The following is a 19,792-nucleotide window of genomic DNA, read 5'->3' as shown; positions in this document are numbered from 1 at the left end:
GGAGGAGTTTGTTTGTTCTTGTTTTGCTTTAAAAAAAAAATATCTAACATTTGCTGAATGTTAAATATTGGCCAAAGCCTGAACCTCTTACAAACATTCATTTATTTTACATGATAAAAATCATATAAAGTAGATAGTGTTATCCCAATGGGCAATGATACCTCCATTTAATTTTAAGAAGATTGGGGCTCAGGCAGATTAAATAACTTGCCCTGTTGTAATCACACAGCTAGGAATCTTAAGACGTGAATTTCAAACCTAGGGTATTTTGGAACACCTTCCCACTCAAGATGTTTTGGAAATAGCTGGACCAGAAAGGGTTTATAAAAGAAAGCCAGATATGATTTACTTTGAAGTAAAGACACAGTTACAGTATATTCTAAAATGGTCCTCCCCCCGACTTAGCACTTGAGAAATCAGCACCCCTCAACCATCAAAGTGTACGGAGTATTAAATCTGAATTGGATGATAGGATTACCTTGGTTTTAATCAAGCATTCATCTCAACTTGATTTTGTAGCATGAATATTAAGCTCCTTGGTGTGATGGAAAAGATTGGACTGGAACACTGATAAAAAATTAATTTGAAGAATCAATAAAGAAGCCAGTAGCTGGAGTGGAGGCAAGGGTGGGGCGGGGGGAGAGTCCTGGGAGGAGTCTTTCAGTAAGGAGGGCAGGCAGAGACATGTTCTGGGAAGCTGACTTTTCACAACATACGGAAGCATTGTTGGGTTTGGGAGAAGTATTAAGGCACCCAGAACAAAGAGAAAGTAGGAGGTGACTCTGCCATAAAAGAAGAGGACAAGAAGTTGAGGTGGATACTTGGAAAAGTCAACATTAGCAATGATGGATCCTGTAGCCACAGAAGCTTACCCGTCAGCCACAGAGGCTGGGGAGATTCCTTCCCTCTGGTTTCTCCTCTGGAAAAGTGGCTGTGCGAATTGTGTGTAGCAGAGAGCTGTCTACCTGCTTTGTTAATTAATATTGCAATCCCTCCTGCCTGACACTGACATACGAGCAGTGACTTCAGCGATTCCTGCCTCCCATCCTTTGTGGTTCAAGTGATTGGGTGGTTGGTTATGCTAAGGTTGTCACCTGTTTTCAGTGTATGCAGGGCATAAACACACACTGTGTCTCTAAAATCCTGAAACATTTAAATCACCCCATGGAACTAACACATCGCAAATGAGCTCTCTGCATATGATTAATTTGCACATTTCCCCCCAATTCAGGGTATTTATTTCAGGCAAAGAAATAATCCTCTATAAAGCACTGATGTTCTGGTTTAAAACAGAGTCGGATGTTCTTTCATTTGTAAAAGAACATTTGCTTAAGCTTGTAGCACAAAGTTCCCACTGTCCAGCTGGGAAAAAAAAATTGAGGGGTGAATTTAGTAAAATAATGGATCCTTATAGAAATCATTATCTATAAATCAATAATATAAAAAGTTATGGAGAGAGCATGGAAATATTTTTTGACTTTAAAAAGTATTCTTTAATGTACTTTTTTCACTTGTTTCTTAATTCATTCACCCTTTTTTCTACAAAGAATTATTGAGTTCTTATTATTTGTCAGGCAGGCCGTTTGTGAGAGGCTGGACATCTAAAGTTGAAGGGACAGAGTCCTGGTCACAAGGGGATCACAATTAACAGGACAGTTAAGTGAAAAGACAATTAAAATAGAGTGGGTTTTTCCAGCTGTGACACTATTAACATTTCAGGACAGAGAATTCTTTCCTGTAGGCGGCTGTTCTGTGCACGACAAGGTGTGTAGGAATATTGCCGGCCTCTCCTCACTAGATGTCAGTAAGCATGCACCCAACCCCCACCAGCTGTGACAAAAAAATCTCTAGGAGTAGGATTGCTGGGTTATACAGTAAGTCTATTTTCAGGTTTTTGAGGAATCTCCCTACTGTTTTCCATAATGGCTGCACCAATATCCAGGAAGAACTCTTAATTCAAAACAATACATGCATCCAGTGTTCACTGCAGCTCTATATACAACAGCCAAGACATGGAAGCAACCTAAATGTCCATCGACATAAGACTAGATAAAGGAGTTGTGGTATATTTATACAATGGAATACTACTCAGTGATAAAAAAAGAATAAAATAATGCCATTTGCAGCAACATGGATGGACCTATAGATCCTCATTCTAAGTGAAATGAGAAAGAAAAATACCTTGTGATATCACTCATATGTGGAATCTTAAAAAAAAAAAAAAGAGCGCGAGAGACCACTACTGAACTCACCTACAAAACAGAAACAGACTCACACACATAGTAAACAATCTTACGGTTATCCAGGGAAAGGGGGTTGGAAAGGATAAATTTGGGAGTCTGAGATTTGTGTATGTTAACCACTATATATAAAAATAGATTAAAAAACAAATTTCTTCTGTATAGCACAGGGAACTATATTCAGTATCTTATAATAACCTTTAATAAAAAATATGAAAATGAATATATGTATATATATATATATGCATGACTGGGACATTGTGCTGTACACCAGAAATGGACACATTGTAGCTGACTGTACTTCAATTAAAAAAAAAAAAAGCTCTAGACGTTGCCTAATATCCCTGGGGTGAGGCAGAGCAAAATCACTGCCCCACTGAGAAGCAACTGTAATAAAGCGTGATAAAATGTAGGAAAGTGGGTCATGAATGACTGCTTACAGGGGGCAGTTCCAGAGCTGAGTCTTCATAGATGAGTAGGAATTTATACAGATGGACAGAGAATATAAAGAAATAATCAGACATTAAAGTGGAGAGAGAAGGAGAGGAGGACCAGAGAAAAAGAGCTCATGAAGGACTGGTCTTGATGGAAACAGGACACATTTAAGGAACTTGAATAAGTTCAGTCTTGAGGGTTTTGAGATGGATACAGTGGGACCAGTTGAAAAACTCTTGTCGGAATTCAAGGGAGAAATTACAAAGACCTGAAGAACGCAGAAGAGGTAAAGGTGAAGAATTCAAGAGTAACTTAAGAGGTAGGGTCATTCCTTTATTGACTAGCTGAGGAAGAAATGAATATTTCTTGAGTACTGACTCCATGTCAGACACAGCCAGTATCAGGGTTATAACAGTGCCTAAGAGAAAGAGAAGCTGCCTTCAGGATATTGAGATGATCTCTGTGTGGTTAACTGAAGAAGAACCAGTGCAGAATAAAGATGAGACTTGTAGGTGACTTGTGGAGGAAAATCCAATCTGTTCCCTGCAACACCCTTGACCAAGTGGGTCTCCCCATCATCACTGAGAATTCCCCACACAGTTTCTGAGCTGTTTACTTTCAACCATAATAAACTTTGTGTAAAGCAATGTGAGAGCAGCATTAGAAGGCATTTTAAATATTCTCTATTTGAATAAAACCACTTTTATGTCTGGTTATTTCTTTATACCCTCTGTCCACATGTATATAGATGTGCATATAAAACATTTAACACAGTTGCAGTCATAGGGTGATCTGATTTGTTAACTTAATGACATGTCATAAACATTTTACATGCTGTTATGTAATATATATAATCATTTTTAATGACTACATAACATCCCATCCTATTGATGGACCATTATTTCCTTAATAAAATCTCATAGTTGGATTTGGTGTTTTGTGAGTATGTTTCCCACAATTAGATATTACCTCTCTATGATATCTAACCGACATCATGCATTTTTGAATATTGTTTGTTTTGATTTTCTGTTGAATTAATCCTTCAGGGAGGATTTTTAGAGGTGGGATTAGTAAACTCGAGGGTATTAAGATTTTTATGCCTTACGTAGTAATGTTGCCTCATTTAATTTTATTTCAACTACTCATAATGTGGATATAAGTGTTCGCTTGGGAAACTACCTTAGATCTCTTTTGAAAGGAGGCAGGGAATAAATTTTAGGTAAATGCTTAAATGTTGTCCATCTGCCTCCCATTCAGTCATAATGATAGTACGTGTGATCACTTGGTATACTCATTCCTAGGCACGGGGGAGGCCAAGATCAACAAGACTCAGTAGAGTCCTGTGGGATGTCCCTCACCAGCAGGAATTCAGGATGAGAGGTTGCAGAGGAGCTGCTAAGGGACCACACAAATCTGCCAGGGGGGAGATGGGGAGGACTTCACAAGGCAACGAGTCTTGGGCTGGCCACCAGAAGACAGTGAAATCTCACCAGTCTAGTAAAGGACATTCTGGACAAACATTTGCAAAGATTTGGGGACCTTCACTTGAGATTTGGAAAGGAGACCTCAGACTGTAGCCTTACCATCAACAGGGCTTTCCAGCGGAAACAATGTTCTGGGTCCTTAGGCAAATACCTAAACCAAGTTCAAAATGTTCTATTCCTACAGCACATGAAAAAATGCTCAATATCACTTATTATCAGAGAAATACAAATGAAAACTACAGTAAGTATCACCTCACACCAGTCAGAATGGCCATCATTCAAAAGTCCACAAATGATAAATGATGGAGAAGATGTGGAGAAAAGGGAACCTTCCTACACTGTTGATGGGAATGTAGTTTGTTGCAGCCATTATGAGAAACACTATGGAGATTCCTCAAAAAACTAAAAACAGGCTTACCATCTGATCCAGCAATCCCACTCCTAGGCATATATCCAGAGGGAACTCTTAATTCGAAGAGATACATGCACCCCAATGTTCACTGCAGCACTGTATACAATAGCCAAGACATGGAAGCAACCTAAATGTCCATCAACAGATGACTGGATAAAGAAACTGTGATATATTTATACAATGGACTACTACTCAGCCATAGAAAAGAATAAAATGCCATTTGCAGCAACACGGATGGACCTAGAGATCATCATTCTAAGTGAAGTAAGCGAGAAAGAGAAAGAAAAATACCATATGATATCACTCATGTGGAAGCTAAAAGAAAAAAGAGGACACTACTGAATTCATCTACAAAACAGAAGCAGACTCACAGACATAGTAAATAATCTTATGGTTACTGGGGAAAGAGGGTAGGAAGGGATAAATTTGGGAGTTTGAGATTTGCAGAGATTAACCACTCTATATAAAAATAGATAAAAAACAAATTTCTGTGTAGCACAGAGAACTATATTCAATATCTTGTAATAACCTTTAATGAAAAAATATGACAACGAATATATGTATGTATATGCATGACTAGGATACTGTGCTGTACACCAGAAATTGACACATTGTAACTGACTGTGTACTTCAATTAACAAAAAAAATGTTGTCTTCTGGAAGCATCAGCAGGCTATCTGAGATTAGAAATTTTCTCCTTACCTGGTCTCAGAACTACTATATTCATGTTTCTTATTTTGTCTGATAATTGCAGGGATTTTTGAGAAATTGCAGCAATCTCATGCCTTCAGCCTGTAAATAACATTCCTTTCTGCTGCTCAGTAACCCAGGGAAGGACAAAGATGCTGCTCAGCCCCAGAATGATGGAGCAGCTAGGGGCAGGTTTTGCTTGAGAAAAAGGGCGTGTTCTCTGACTCGGGGGAGATAGGGGTGGGAAGATGATGGGAAAAGTGTCAAGGATGTGAATGCGTTTGCCTTTCTGAAACTGGAATCATCCTTAGTTTGGAGTTCTGTAGAATTAGGTTAGGACTACACTCTCTGATTTTGTGCCCATTCAAAACAAGTGTTTACCAGGCAGAGGGAATCAACAAGGCAGGCAGATGCTAGACCTAAAAGACTAGGCTTTTTCCAAACATTTGGGAGTTTGGCATCACCTTGAATACTAATTAAAAAGTTCTGCCTCCCAGGCACGAGAACTTGTTTCTCCTCTGCAGTTTTACTTTTCACTCTTTGATTGATCCACTGAACCTCCTCTAATTCAGAATTAGGGAGTGTTTACCATCAATTTCTTAATAATTATAGCCATTCAAATGCTACTTCTTAATATTCTTTTCATGTCTTTGTAAAATCTGTACTATTTATAACTGGTTTTCTTTAGATGAAGTTTTTTTACATATATACATTTCTTTTAACAAGGAAGCATTCACATTGTCCTGTGTCATATAAGTAGGAGGTAACCTAAAAATGAATGCAGTCCAAACAAAACAATGCTATTACATTCTGGCTAGAGAGTTGTAGCATAGTCTCTCAAAAGGGAAATTTGGAAGCAGAAAAAGTATGTTAAAAATTAGCAGTACACAGAGATGCCCTTGATGTGTTTGGGAATGGAAGAACTGGAAAAGGAATAATAATGTCAATTAAGGTAATGACATTCAACAAACTCACCCACCAGAATTACCCATAAACCACAGTAAGTCAGCTTATGGGCCATTGCTGGTAAGAGTCCCAAACTTTGAGAAATGCTTCCTGGTCAGAGACTTACAAAATAAGACTGGCAATATGATTAAGCCAGAAGTATGTATGCAGGGGAGGGGAGCAGGTAGCTAATAAGACATCACTTTGCTCTTTGGCTGAAAGTCATTTGAGTATTTTTATTACCAAAGTTCCTAGGACTTTACAGAATGTGCTATGACGTTTATCTTTGTAGTGTTTTACCCTTAATTCCTTTCCTTAAATGATTTTTAGTGTCTGATTTGGGCATCCTCACTGGGCTCTGTAGAATGAGACTCATTTTAGATGATGTGGTCCTTCTGTGGCTGTTGTGCTGCTAGAATTACCCATTAAGCACATTCCAGGTTTCAGCAATTGATCTGTCTGATTTTCTGACCAAATGGCTCAGGTAATTGGATATTGAATAGACACTGATTTTCTCTCTTTGAGGAACTATTCACACTGCCCTATAAAACAATCAGGTCTTTCTTTCCCATTATTCTTTCAAGGAATTGGTTGTCAATCTTCTCTTCTTTCTTGCCAGCCTGTAGATTTTGAAACCAAAAGAGCATACAGCCTGAAGGTCGAGGCAGCCAACGTGCACATCGACCCAAAGTTCATCAGCAACGGGCCTTTCAAGGACACCGTGACGGTCAAGATCGCAGTAGAAGATGCCGACGAGCCCCCCATGTTCTTGGCCCCAAGTTATATCCACGAAGTCCAAGAAAATGCAGCCGCTGGCACTGTTGTGGGGAGAGTGCACGCCAAAGACCCTGATGCTGCCAACAGCCCAATAAGGTACAGAGAGGTTTATTTTAAAACCCTGGATGAGGAATTTTAGAGGCAGGAGGTTTCAGGAAAGCCCTACAGGAACCATATTCTTCGGTCTCAGAAAGGGTCCACGATGACCAGGTTCAATGCACTGTAAACAGGATGGAGACTTAGAAGACATGAGTTCTGCTCCATCTCAATACCAACTTTGACGATAAGCTTGTCCAAGTGCCATAATTTCTCTCTGGGCAGACTTCCTGGTGTGTACTCAGTGATGTAACCCTTAGCTTGGCCTGTCTGTGTCACAGAATGGTGGTGAGCAGTAAATAGTGGCTGTGAAGTAATTGTAGCAGTGATAATTTACTGAACCACCTTCCTCTGATCCAGTTACTCTACCAGGGATGTTAGGTATATAATCCAATTTATCCCCTCAAGATTACTTTCTAGGAATTATAATTCTTTACATTGAGAGGAAGTTGGGGCTCCACAGGGCAAGGTGTGGACTTAACCAAAGAGACACCGGACAGTGAACAGGAAGCTCAGAGCGCAAGCTCTGTCTCTTAACTGCTGCTGAGCTCTATGAAGAGATAACAAAGTGCCCCTCAAATTTCAGGTGCTTTTCTTATTAGAAATGTATTTTTGTGACTTAGAAAAGTAAGCTGGAAGAGCAATTCAGAACCTTCCTCCCCTTCTCCCCAGCCTGAGCTAATGACCACTGAGTCTGATGATGAAGATGGGCAAGTGATGAGAAAGAGGCTGAGGAGGAGGATTGAGTCATAGATTCAAGGCATGTCTATACAGGGCAGAACAGAGTTGCCGGAAACCTGCCCTGAACTCGATTCTAGCAGGTGTTTATTTTTCTGTAGCCTCTCCCCTAATTCCTCTCTTGCCTGGATTCCTCCCTCTGCCCCCTCGTGGTCTCCCTGCCCCCAGTCTCCCAGCTACCTGTCCACCATCCTGTGGCCAGACTGATCGCTTTAAAATGCACCTCCAAACATCCCATCATACTTCCAGTTAAACTGCAACAAGAAAAAAATTAGTGATCAAATTGCTTCCCATTGTCCTCCACCCCAAAATGATCTCAGCTTAAGGTTATTCTTCAAGCACCCCCACCAATTCCTGCTGTGCCCCCGTTCCCCCCGCCCCCATCTCCCCTGCTTTCTGTCTCACTCTCCCTTCTCATCAGACTCTCAGTTGCAGCTAGACGGGGTTACTTCGTCCTCAGGTCGAACTTGCTGTCTCATTCCCAACCTTTCTGTGTTCTTCCTCTCTCCCTCCTCCTTTCCAGCTTGCTGTATGGTGCGCATTTTTCCCATCCCTGTGGAGGTGTCACCTCCTCTAGGAAACTTTGGGGCCCCTAAGGTGGATCAGATGCAGCTTCCACCTCACAGCCGTCAGCAGGCCACATCACAGTGACACCTTACACTGTGTGCTGCCCTTTGTTCTCTCACAGAGGGCCGGGGACCTGTCTGCTAGGTCACTGCGGCCCACAGAACAAATCCAGCCACCGCCTGCATTTTGAGGAAGCTCTGTACTGCCTCCTGTAACAGCTGTATCTTGGACAGATACCTGCAGTCCTGTGTTCACTGCAGCACTATTCACAGTAGCCAGGGTGTGGAAACAATCAAGTGTCTGTTGACAGATGCATGGATAAAGAAATCGTGATGTATACATACATGTAATGGAATATCATTTAGCCTCAAAAAAGAAGGAAGTCCTGCCATTGGCGATAACATAGATGAATTTGTAGGACACAGTGCTAAATGAAATAAGCTAGACTCCGAAAGACAAAGACAGCATGTCACTCATACATGGAATCTAAAAAAGTCAAACTGATAGAAACAGAGTAGGACAGTGGTTGCCAGGGGCTAGGGAGTGGGGAAAACGAGGAGATACCAGTCAGTTAGCATCGTGACTATAGTTAATAATAAAGTACTGTAGCCTTGAAGTTTGCTAACAAGAGTGGATCTGAAATGCACGCACACACACACACACAATGCCTCCATGCACAGAACAGCTTCCATTGAAAATACGACCCAAATAACCAATCACAGATGTGGATCCTTGGAGATAATGAGGTGCCACGGACGTGAGCGGTTGTTCTCTGTGTTTCTACACCGTCACTCTTCTCAACAGCTGCTGATCGGGCTCCATAACGAGGCTAACTCATTTAAAATTCACACCATGAACATTTCTGAACAGTTTAGTGTTACCAAGCTCCTCAGTCATTACATACTGTTACCTTCTTGCACAGAGAGTGTGCTACCCGAACTTTTCTGGGAAATCCTTCCATCAGTGGCTGCTTGACTAGAGTAAAACACACATATTGGACCCAAAGAAGATCTGGACTAAAACCCAGCCCCCAGTACTGACTGGTCATGTGACTCTGGGGAACTGACGTCATCCCCTCCAGCCTCAGTATATCCGTCTATTGGATCCTAAAGCAATCACAGCTTCAAGGGTGTCTGAGGATTAACTTAAATAACAGTGCAGCAAGTTGTCTATAATTATCCAAAGGTGCTCATTGCCGCCCTTGAACCCACTCCCCTCGCCCACTCAGGTCCCTGCTCTTAGAACTGCCAAAAAAAGTTACAGAAGAACATTCAAAACCTTTTATCCAGTGGGCTTTCTAGCCAGACTACCTACCTCCCTGAGTGCTTATCTTCACCTGTAAGGGCGTATGAGTAGGGCCTTATCATGTCGCCCGAGCTTGTGGCTGTTGGGGAACTTCTGCAGCTCTCTCTTCTCAGTCTCTAGCAGTAGACACACTTCAGTTCACCATCGCCTTCCAGAAGCATTCTTTCCTCCTAGCTTCCTTGGCAGCAACCTCTTCACGCCTCAGATATACCTGGTGTCTTCACTAGTCTCTGATTCCAGTCCAGGCACTGGGGGCTCCCTGAGACTCAGCCTTTTGACTTTGGACTGTCTGTCTCTCAGTGTCCACTTATCTACAGAGTTTCCTTCCAGGCTACCAATTGAATTGAGTTATTGCTCCAGATTTTCTGCTTCTAGGCTGATCTCCATCCCTGATTCTAATTCTGTATTTATTCTGCTGTCTGTTGTTTATTTTTACCCACTTGCTTTTTTCTTCACTGGCTCATTCATTAAAAACGTATTTTTGAGCCCATATTTCTTGTGATGTATTTAAAAAAAAAAAAAGACTCTCTCTACCCCCAACTCTGTGAAACCTCAGATGATGCTGAATCTTTGCTCTCCTTGAGTGCAGCACATCCCTAGTGAAACCTGCATCCTCTCCTTTCTGCTAAGGTGACCTAGTTTTTGGACCTCCGAGTGTCTCCCTCTCTGTGACTCTCAGGATAGAAACTCTCTAGGACTCTCCCAGCCAACCGCAGAAATCCGAATCTCATCCGAGTCCCACTGGTTCTCTCTTCATCACACAGTCGTCCTTTCCCTCTATCACCCTTGTACCACACCCCCTGCCACACCCCCTCATCACCTCACTCCTGAGAAACCACGTCAGATGCTTAAGTTTTCTCTGCCTCTTCCTCTCCTCTCTCTAGCTCAGAACATCTTGCCCACCCTGTCTTATTCATCATCTTGATCGTCTGATTCAGTTTATTTGTTCCCCCAATCAAAAGCCTTTCATGGTTTTCCCTGGCTGTAGGATGAAAGCCATACTCTGTAGACTGACATTTGAGAGCATCCATGATGTGTCCGCAGTGTGAAACAGTAGCAACCACAACAGCGATCACAGCGCTGCATCTGTTGTTCTGTTTACGGTGTGTGTGAGGCACTGTGCTACACATCTTAAACGTCTGTTAGTTCATGTATTTCTTGCTGATAGCCTAAAAGTTAGGCACTATCAATATTCCAGTTTAAAAAGTAAGTAAGGTGAGATTCAAAGAACTTAAGTGGCTTTTCCTGTATCGCTCAGCATATAGGTTAGTGGAGCATGACCTTGTATCTAGGACTTTACAAAACCAAAATCCATGCCCTTCACTTCTATAGAATGATGCTTTGTAATTATCTTTCTTCCCATGAATGTGTCCTGTCATGTCAGCTAGACAGTAAACTCCTTCTTTTTACATAGAGCTCTGCTGAGGGCTCAGTTACTGAGCATCTGCTGACGTCGGTGAGGCGTGTGATGGTTTATCTCCTATTTCCTCACCAGGCAGGGGACTCAGCATTCCCTTCCCACAGGGAGCTGTGAAGTCAGCTGTATCATGGATGAGCTCATGTTTTCTATACTATGAAGTGCTGCTCCATGTTTGTTCCCTCTTTCTTGGAAAGAACATGATCTAGAATTGGAAGATCTGGGTTCTAATATTGGCTCCCCCAGAAACCAGATAATAGACCATTTGCAAATCCCATTATTTGTAAATTGAAGAGATTAAACTCTGTGACTTCCATGGTCTTTGCTACCTCTAATATTCTTTGGTTTTATGGTCCTCAGTGAATGTCCTCAACTGTATGTACAACTGGCCCTCTGTATCCACGGGTTTCTCATTGATGGGTTCAAACAACCGTAGGTCCAAACTACTTGGGGAAAAAAAAATCTAGAAATTTCCAAAAAGCAAAACTTGAATTTGCTACACACCAGCAACTATTTACAATGTATTTACATTGTATTAAATATTATAGTAATCTAGAGATGATTTGAAGTGTACAGGTGGATATGTGTAGGTTATATGCAAATGTTATGCAATTTTATATAAGAGACTCGAGCATCCGTGGGTTTTGGTATCCGCAGGGGGCCTGGAACCAGTCCCCCATTGATGCCAAGGGACAGCTGTCAACACTTACTAAACAAAGCCAGGTCTCCAGTACTTTACACTGGGCAGGTTATTTCACCTTATTGCACCTCAACAAAGACCATTCCTAAATAAATACCTTGTAATAGCTTGTAATGAAAAAGAATATGAGAAGGAATATATTTATATATGTATGACTGAATCACATTGTTGTGCACTAGAAATTAACACAACATTATAAACCGACCGTACTTCAATTAAAAAAAAAAAGACCATTCCCCTTGACCCGTCTTCCACCTCACCTTGCCCCATAATATTCTGGAAATTCTTTTGCCTTTTGTTAGAAACAAGCAAATTTTCTAGTGGACAGGAGTAGCTGAAAGCTTCTAGCTATGCTGTTAGACTCAGCCTGGGGTCATTAAAGTGTGGGGAGAATGCTCTACAAATGAATGGCCAAGGCTGCTTTGCATATTTCATCATGGAATTCAGAACCAAGCCACCTGAGAACCCCTAAAATCAAACAAATTGAATAAATTCACTCAAAATGTAATTAGCATTTTCCTTTAAGTAAGTAGAAACCTGATTTTTTTAGAAGCACAAATGATCCTTGATGATAAATTTAGGTGAACTTGAAACTATTTAATATTTCATATGCAAAAATCTGGCAAAGATTCCACACATTTGTGACTTTCTTAGTAATTTGGGAGCAAGGCAAACCCACTTCCCAAATGCAGGTTCATAAATATTCAGATGGTGGGTGATTGTAGTAAATATGGAGAAATATTCAACATGTTATAACGTTTCTCAATCAAATATGCTAAATAGCTCTTTCATTCATTGTCCTGAATAAAGAATTCCAATGTGGCAAAATGATTTCTATAAAAGATTCATGTATGAAGTTTGAAAAGTAAATTTGATTAAAAAGAAAACCTAGCTCAAGCAATTCATTGAAAAAGTTGCTTTAAATATAGCATGGAGAAAATATTCAAATACTAAGCTGCTTGGAATGTCTCGGTCTAATTGCCTCATTTGCATTCTGCTTAGGTATTCAATCGATCGTCATACTGACCTGGACAGGTTTTTCACGATTAATCCAGAGGATGGTTTTATTAAAACTACGAAACCTTTGGATAGAGAAGAAACTGCCTGGCTCAACATATCCGTTTTTGCAGCAGAAATCCGTAAGTATTCTCCTAAGGGTTTTGATTCTACTTCGCCAAATATTATTCCTTCAGACTCTCATATATATATTCTGGAAAATGACAGCTGAGATGGAACACTATTTTTTTTAGTCTTAAACATATTTTTCAATCGTTAAAACTTATTTTTGGTCATCCTTCTAGGAAGACATATAAACACATCGAGATGTTTTCATTTTCTTTGGCAGAACTGGGTACAGACTTGGCACATGGGCTGATAGCCCTCAGCAGCTTGAAACGCTTAACGATCGTGAAAGATTCTCCACTTTATCCTGTCACTCAGTTTTGTTTAAGCCCAGGGCAGCAGAATCCCTAAAGCCAAGATTTGTAGGTTCTCAAACTTGGTCATGCAGGGGATTATCATAAGGGCTTGTAACAGAGATTTCTGGATCCCACCCTCAGAGCCTCTAACTCAGTAGGTCTGGGGTAAGGGTCTGAGAATTTTCCTTTCCAACAAATTCCCAACTTGTGTGATGTTGCTCTGGGGAGACTCCACTTTAAGAACTGCTGTAATGGACTATACTCTGGGGGAACCAGGCTCCATTATAAGCATTTAGAATTAATCCTCTGCAGAAATGGAAACATGCTGTATTTCTTACTGGTCTAATGTCAGCCTTTATTCTAGGACATCCTCCTCGCACTGGACTTAGCATACTTCAGGTTTTGGATGATTTTTATGCCAACAATGCCTTTCCCTGCACTGCCCATATGAATGGCTGGAGCTCACTCTTGCCCAGGAATAACCTTGGACCAACATGGATTCATCCCTTGCACATATTTACTGTCTGAATTCTCTCCTTTTAGACAATCGGCATCAGGAAGCCAAAGTCCCTGTGGCCATTAGGGTCCTTGATGTCAATGACAATGCTCCCAAGTTTGCCGCCCCTTATGAAGGCTTCATCTGTGAGAGTGACCAGACCAAGCCACTTTCTAACCAGGTAATGCTACTTTCCCCTGCCCTGGCTGTGAGCAAGGCATTTGGAAACAGAGTTTGGGTTTGAGAACATCACTTGGACCTACCTCCCACTGCTCAAGAAGGCATCAGAGCCCAGGTTTAGCTCTGGAGCTATGTTCTCTAATTAAAACCAGAATTCTTAGCCAGCCAGGAATTTTTGAATAAATGATATGCCAATGTCAGCATGATTTATTTATGGGCCACCTTTCTCTTTCAGCCAATTGTTACAATTAGTGCAGATGACAAGGATGACACAGCCAATGGACCAAGATTTATCTTCAGTCTACCCCCTGAAATCATTCACAATCCAAATTTCACAGTCAGAGACAACAGAGGTTCGTACCAAGGTTCCTGTGCATTCAGAGAAGTAGAAGTGGAAAATAAATGGCTTTTATATTGCAGAGCACAAGTATTTCCCCTAATCTTAATAATGCCTTTCGGTTGAAGAACAAACAAGAAATAATAATGCCACCTTTATATTGAGACGTGGGCTCATTTGGTGCATGTGAATGAGTGAGTCTAATTTTATTTTACTTTTTTTTTTTGTTGGCTTTGATATTCATGAAGCAGTGGGAAAACCAAGTGGGGAAGCTTATGGGGTCAATATGCAAACACTTCATTTATCTTTTTTTTAAGAGGTTGATAAACGCTTAGGGGGAAGCATGGCTTTATGAATACTGCTATCAAGTAAAGCTTTAAAAGAGATTAGTTCAACTTTGAAAGGAATGTAATCTTTCAGCTGGCCTTCCCTTCCCAGCAGTTTAAGTGCAGTGTGGTTGGGTTTAGCTTGATACCTAAAATTAGTTGTAGGATTATTGCCTGAAGGGTGTGAGTAAAGCATTGTTTCACCACTGCAAATGTGGCAAAATTTAATGTGATTTCTACTTGTTATTTCATTAGTCAAGGAGGCTCTAGATTTGCAAATTATTCAAAGTAGCTGTTGTTGGTGTTGTTGTTTTGGTGGTGGTGTTGTTTTGGTGGTGTACAGGCCAAAATTGATGCAGTCCCTTGACAAAGTGTTGGTAACAGAGCCAGGATCAAAAAATAAGTTTCTGGACTCCTGGTCAGACTATTTTGGTCTACATCTGTTCCTATAAACCTGTGACAATGCAGGTCTGTAAAAACAGGAAGACAGATGCCATGATTTGACATGGGAATAAAAGGTGGTCCTTCTGAACATATGTTTTCCTTAGACACATGCTAGCTATGTATGAGGTTATGGATTACATTGCTTTCTTGGTGACTGAGGTCAGGCTTATAGGAACTTAAATGAATCTTGTAAAGTAATATTACTTTTCCATTCATCAGTATCAGTGTTATCTGGGTCATAAATACTGGTAACTGTGTTCCAAACAGCATGCCAAGGTCCTTTCCATACACTATCCATTTAATTCTCTCAGTGGCATCATAGGGAGGTGTTATTATCATCATTCCCAATTTGAAGATGAGGAAGATGAGGCACAGACCATTAAGTAACTTATTCAAAGTCAATTGGCCACATAGGAGTGAGACCTAGGCAGAGGTCACAGCCGAAACCACTGTGTCCTACTGGGTACACGATTAAAACAGAGAAGTGGCTCCCATGCTCCTGGGATACGGCGGGGTATGATTGACATACATTATTATTTCTTAGACTGATTTGAGCACTTCATTATGACCCTTATAAATCAAGCCCGCATACCAAAGGAGTCTGTGGGGTAGAATGTCCTGTGTGCTATGTTGTCTTCTTAGGCCTTGCTTTCTGCAGTGGGCATGCCTTTTAAGAGCCTGGATGTGAAGGAAATTGAATGGAGAGATGTTTTCTAGGAACCCACAAAACAACCCCATAAATCACCTTGAAAATGATTCTCATCGTGTAAAAATAGAGATTCCACTTGGAGCTCTTTAATTTTATATCATCTAGGATTTTTCTTTTGCCTTTGTCTTTGGTCGATGTGCATGTATGAGCACCTTAAACCCCTTAAAGAGACAATTCTGCAAACCCCTGAGATAGGTGAGCAGTTCTCAGTGAGAAGCACACGAACCACTAGTAGAACACATGTGTAACACAGGAATTGCCTTTTGTAAAGGTGGATTTCTCCAAAACAGGGAGACCCTGGCACGTCATGGGTATTTGATAGATATTTACCAAGCTGAATTGACCAAGGTGGCATAAACAGCATACTTTCTAAGATATGTGTGTATCTTTATTTGCGTTCATGAGAAATCCCTGCTTCGACTCTCGGAATCTTCTTAATTCCCAGATTATTCGAGCCCACCCTGGCTTGATAGATTGCTACATTGTTTCAGCCTAGGCTTATGTCAGTTGTACGACAAAGAAAATATTGATAAAAAAATACTCCGGCAAACTGAGTTTTATCAATGAAGTGAAGTAATCTACTTGATTGTCCAGAAAAGTCTGGCGTTTTCACGTGCCTCCTAGGTTATCACCACTTTTAGTATCAGCTTTCTCAAGTATCTGTGGTCAGACTTTTATCTGTGTGCTCATATAATCCCCAGTTCACATTTGAGGTCTAACTCCTGGATGTATTCCCGGCAACATCCCTATTTATCGCTGGTCGCCTCCTGAAACAGCTGGTGTTTCTAGGCTTTTCTTACTGTGCCAGCCTCACCTCCATCACCTGCCCTGTCTTCTTTTTATGTGTGCGATAATATTTAGTTGCTGTTCACCCTCTGGAAACGTGATACTAAGACCTATTGTCCTCTAGGGAGCTGTACATATTTCAGTTTGTCACCATACTTTGGGGACGCCGTCTCTATTTCCAAGGAGATTATATTGCCACGGACAGGCCAACCTCCTGCACGGTCTGTTTCCCCTGCCCTTCCCTACAGGAAACGAATCCTATGTGGAGCGACCACTTTTGCAGGGAATTACTACTTTTTAAGAAAAATGACTTTATTAACTATGGCAAACAGTTAACGAAAACTCCCATGTTTAGAGCTATTACGAAACCTTTAGAGCAAATACAGTCCTATAATTATCATTTAATAGAGTTTCTTTCTACCAGCTCCTAAAAGTAATTACATATTGAAGTGATCCAAAAGGAGTAATCACCTTCCACGTCCTATTAATAGCCTACTGAGTTACCAAATTTCCCGGCTGAGACTGTTTCCCATAGAAAACATGAGATAATGGTTTATAGCATGCTGAGTAAAAGCATCCAATTTCTCTCTCCTTGAGTGTTTACTTCTGTTATGCCATGTAAATAATCAGGATTGTGTTTGCCTAGACTCGGCATAAGCCTTTGGCTTCTTTAAAAATATAACAGGGGAAGCCATCTTAATACACACAGGCCTTTTATTTCATTTTATCTTGCTCCTTCCTGCAGCCTGAGCTTCAAAGTCAGCTCAGCAGGCAGCGGGAGAGAACACTGGATAACTAACTCTTCAGCATTTGAGTCCATCTTAGGCTGTTAATATCGAGAATGGTGCTCTTCAGGGAGATGAAGAGCTGATCCGCCCAGGTTTTGAGATGCATTTACTTTGAAAATACCATACTTATGGCATCTTTAAAAAAACATAAGAAACATGGAATGAATACAAGAAGGGCAAAGGAAAAATACTGAGACTAGCTCTTCTCATGTACCTAGCTCTACATTGGTTTATAAAACCTTCTCACAGCCATTGTTCCACATAATTCCTAAACAGCCCCCTGAGGTAGGCATAGTGGGCATTTTTGTCCCCTTTTCCAAGAAAGAATATGAAACATCAAAGACTTGCCTAATAAGTGAAGTTGAACTGGAAAGTTTGAGTGTTTGAAGGGTTGTCCAGTGTATGTATCACATTATATATTACGAATGTAAAGCTTATGTCTTTTCTAATTAATTCTTTTTTTAAAAAGTCTTTGTTTACCCCATAATCAAATAATAGCAATCTTCAGAAGAGAAAAAAATCTAAAATTAAAGTCAATTCATCCATCTAGGATTCTAGGGAAAGTGTGAACAGAAAAGGGGAAACTGTACTTCGATTTTAATTTTAGTCACAGCCATAGGAACTGTAGTAAAATATATTTGCAAAGAATTTTATACCTTTTTTCCACTGCATAATTAATACATATTCTGGTAGGAAAATTAGGTGGAATACAAACAAGCAGAAATAAAATTAAAAATAATAAAATAACTTGATAATATACTACCTAGAAATAATCACTGCTAATTTTCATAGCCTTCCAGACTTTTTCTTGGCATATGTCTTGATCTTTAAAAAAGGCAACCATAAAAAAAGCTCACTTTTCCCCTACATAATAACATGTGATACACACTTTTCAGTATCATTATACTTAGGACATTTTTCTCCCTAAATATCCTCCTAACTTCATTATAAGTTGACTCTTGTTGTGTAAGTACATTGTTTTCGCACATTTCTGCCAAATAAGTTATTCTTTTAGGATGGATTTCCTAGAGTGGAATTACTATACCAGAAGCTTTTGATACCTAACTGACAAATTACCTATCAGAAATCTTACACCATTTTATAACAGCATCAGTAAAATAGGTAAGCTCCCATTTCCCCACATTCAAGCCAACTCTAGACACATACTCTTTTTAAGTGATTCACAGATGGATAAGTGGATTATAATCACGTCACATTTAAAATTTTTCAATTCCTGCCATTACTAGTAAAGTTAGGATTTTTAAAAAAATAAGTATTGATTCCTTTCTTGCTTTATAAATTGGCTCCTCATGTCCTCTACCCATTGTCTGAATTGTATATTCATCAGTTGGTGATTGACTTGTGAAGTCTCATCACCTTTTAATGTCATTAACCTCTGACTTATCGCACCTACTGCACGGGTCTCCCCAGTGCTGCAGTGTCCTCTCAGTTCTGATTATGCTGTGTTCTAAAGTATAGACGCTGCACTTTTTGTATCTATTTTTCTGTTGAATATTATTCTTAGTGTGGCCTTCCTCTTGCAAAACTGACATCAGTATTCACCTAGCTTTTCTTCTTTCTTTTATATATATATATATATAAAACGTTTCCCATTTCAACCGTTTATCCATGTGAAATAAATATAAGGGCTCCCTTTGTTGGCCATTTCCTGAAAATCATTTAAGATAGAGTCACTTCTAACCGCTTTGTGACACCATCTGTATCTTCACCTACATTACATACTATTAGATTTTTTTTTTGGACTTGCATTCTTCCTAGTCTATCCATTTACTACTCTCATGGTAGTATCATATTTTTCTTTAATTGCATACATATAGTATATATGTTAAAATCTGACCAGTGCTTTGTCCACATTATTTTCACTTTATTACTCTTTATTAAATTTTGGTTTCTTTGTGCCTCCAGATATAACTTAGAATTATTTTTCATTTATTTTTTATTTCATTTATAATTTGTGCCTGATAAGTATCTTCATGGATTTTATTGAGTTTACCTTAAATTTATGGATTAATTTAACAACTGAAAATTTGAAAATATCCTTCCCATCCAGAAGCATGAGCTGATTTTCCACTGAATCAGTTCTCTTTTTATTATCAGAGATGCTTTGTAATTTTCTTCAGTTTTGTTGTATGCATTTCTTATTAAGTTTATGGCTAGATACTTGATATTTTGGATGCTGTTATCAGGTAGATTTTTAGATCATATATATTTTCTAAATGAAAATTTTTAGTATAAACAATGTATAAACATTGTTCTAAAGTGATATAACTTCTCAACTTACTTTCTTGGGTTTTCTAGGGAGATAACTGTATAAAAAATTTGACAATTTGCTTCATCCTTGGGTTTTTTTTTTTTTGTCAAATTCATATATTTGCACCTTTAGAATACATGTTAAATAATAGCAGTAATAATGGCCACTTATGCTTTAATTGGATATTACTTCTTGAGTTTCATCATTAAGCAAAAAATTGGTTGTTAGAT

General features: G+C 39.7%; 1 protein-coding gene and 2 long non-coding RNA genes across 5 annotated transcripts in view; 1 reads left to right on the top strand and 2 right to left on the bottom strand.

Annotated features, from left to right (window-relative positions):
- LOC140698146 (uncharacterized) overlaps positions 1-19,792 on the bottom strand; it is a 338,999-nt gene that overhangs the window by 8,144 nt on the left and 311,063 nt on the right. The window lies entirely within an intron of this gene.
- Positions 1-19,792, top strand: part of CDH11 (cadherin 11) — a 141,463-nt gene that overhangs the window by 110,344 nt on the left and 11,327 nt on the right. Inside the window, exons 8-11 of the mRNA XM_006211076.4 lie at positions 6,826-7,079; positions 12,809-12,945; positions 13,768-13,901; positions 14,136-14,253. Of these exons, the coding sequence (XP_006211138.1) occupies positions 6,826-7,079; positions 12,809-12,945; positions 13,768-13,901; positions 14,136-14,253 (643 nt within the window). The remainder of the gene's footprint in view (positions 1-6,825; positions 7,080-12,808; positions 12,946-13,767; positions 13,902-14,135; positions 14,254-19,792) is intronic.
- Positions 7,076-8,420, bottom strand: LOC140698145 (uncharacterized). 3 transcript variants are annotated; one of them, XR_012075675.1, is made up of 3 exons: positions 8,223-8,420; positions 7,998-8,071; positions 7,076-7,385 (listed from the first exon to the last, which is right to left on the bottom strand). It is a non-coding gene; the product is annotated as an uncharacterized lncRNA (long non-coding RNA). The 3 variants fall into 3 exon arrangements; XR_012075676.1 differs by having other exon boundaries at positions 7,076-7,349; XR_012075678.1 differs by having other exon boundaries at positions 8,304-8,420.

The sequence above is a fragment of the Vicugna pacos genome, chromosome 9 (genome assembly GCF_048564905.1).
Source record: "Vicugna pacos chromosome 9, VicPac4, whole genome shotgun sequence".
Taxonomy (NCBI): Eukaryota; Metazoa; Chordata; class Mammalia; order Artiodactyla; family Camelidae; genus Vicugna; species Vicugna pacos.
Note: the sequence above shows the minus strand (reverse complement) of the source record. Positions and strands in the feature narration are given on the sequence as shown.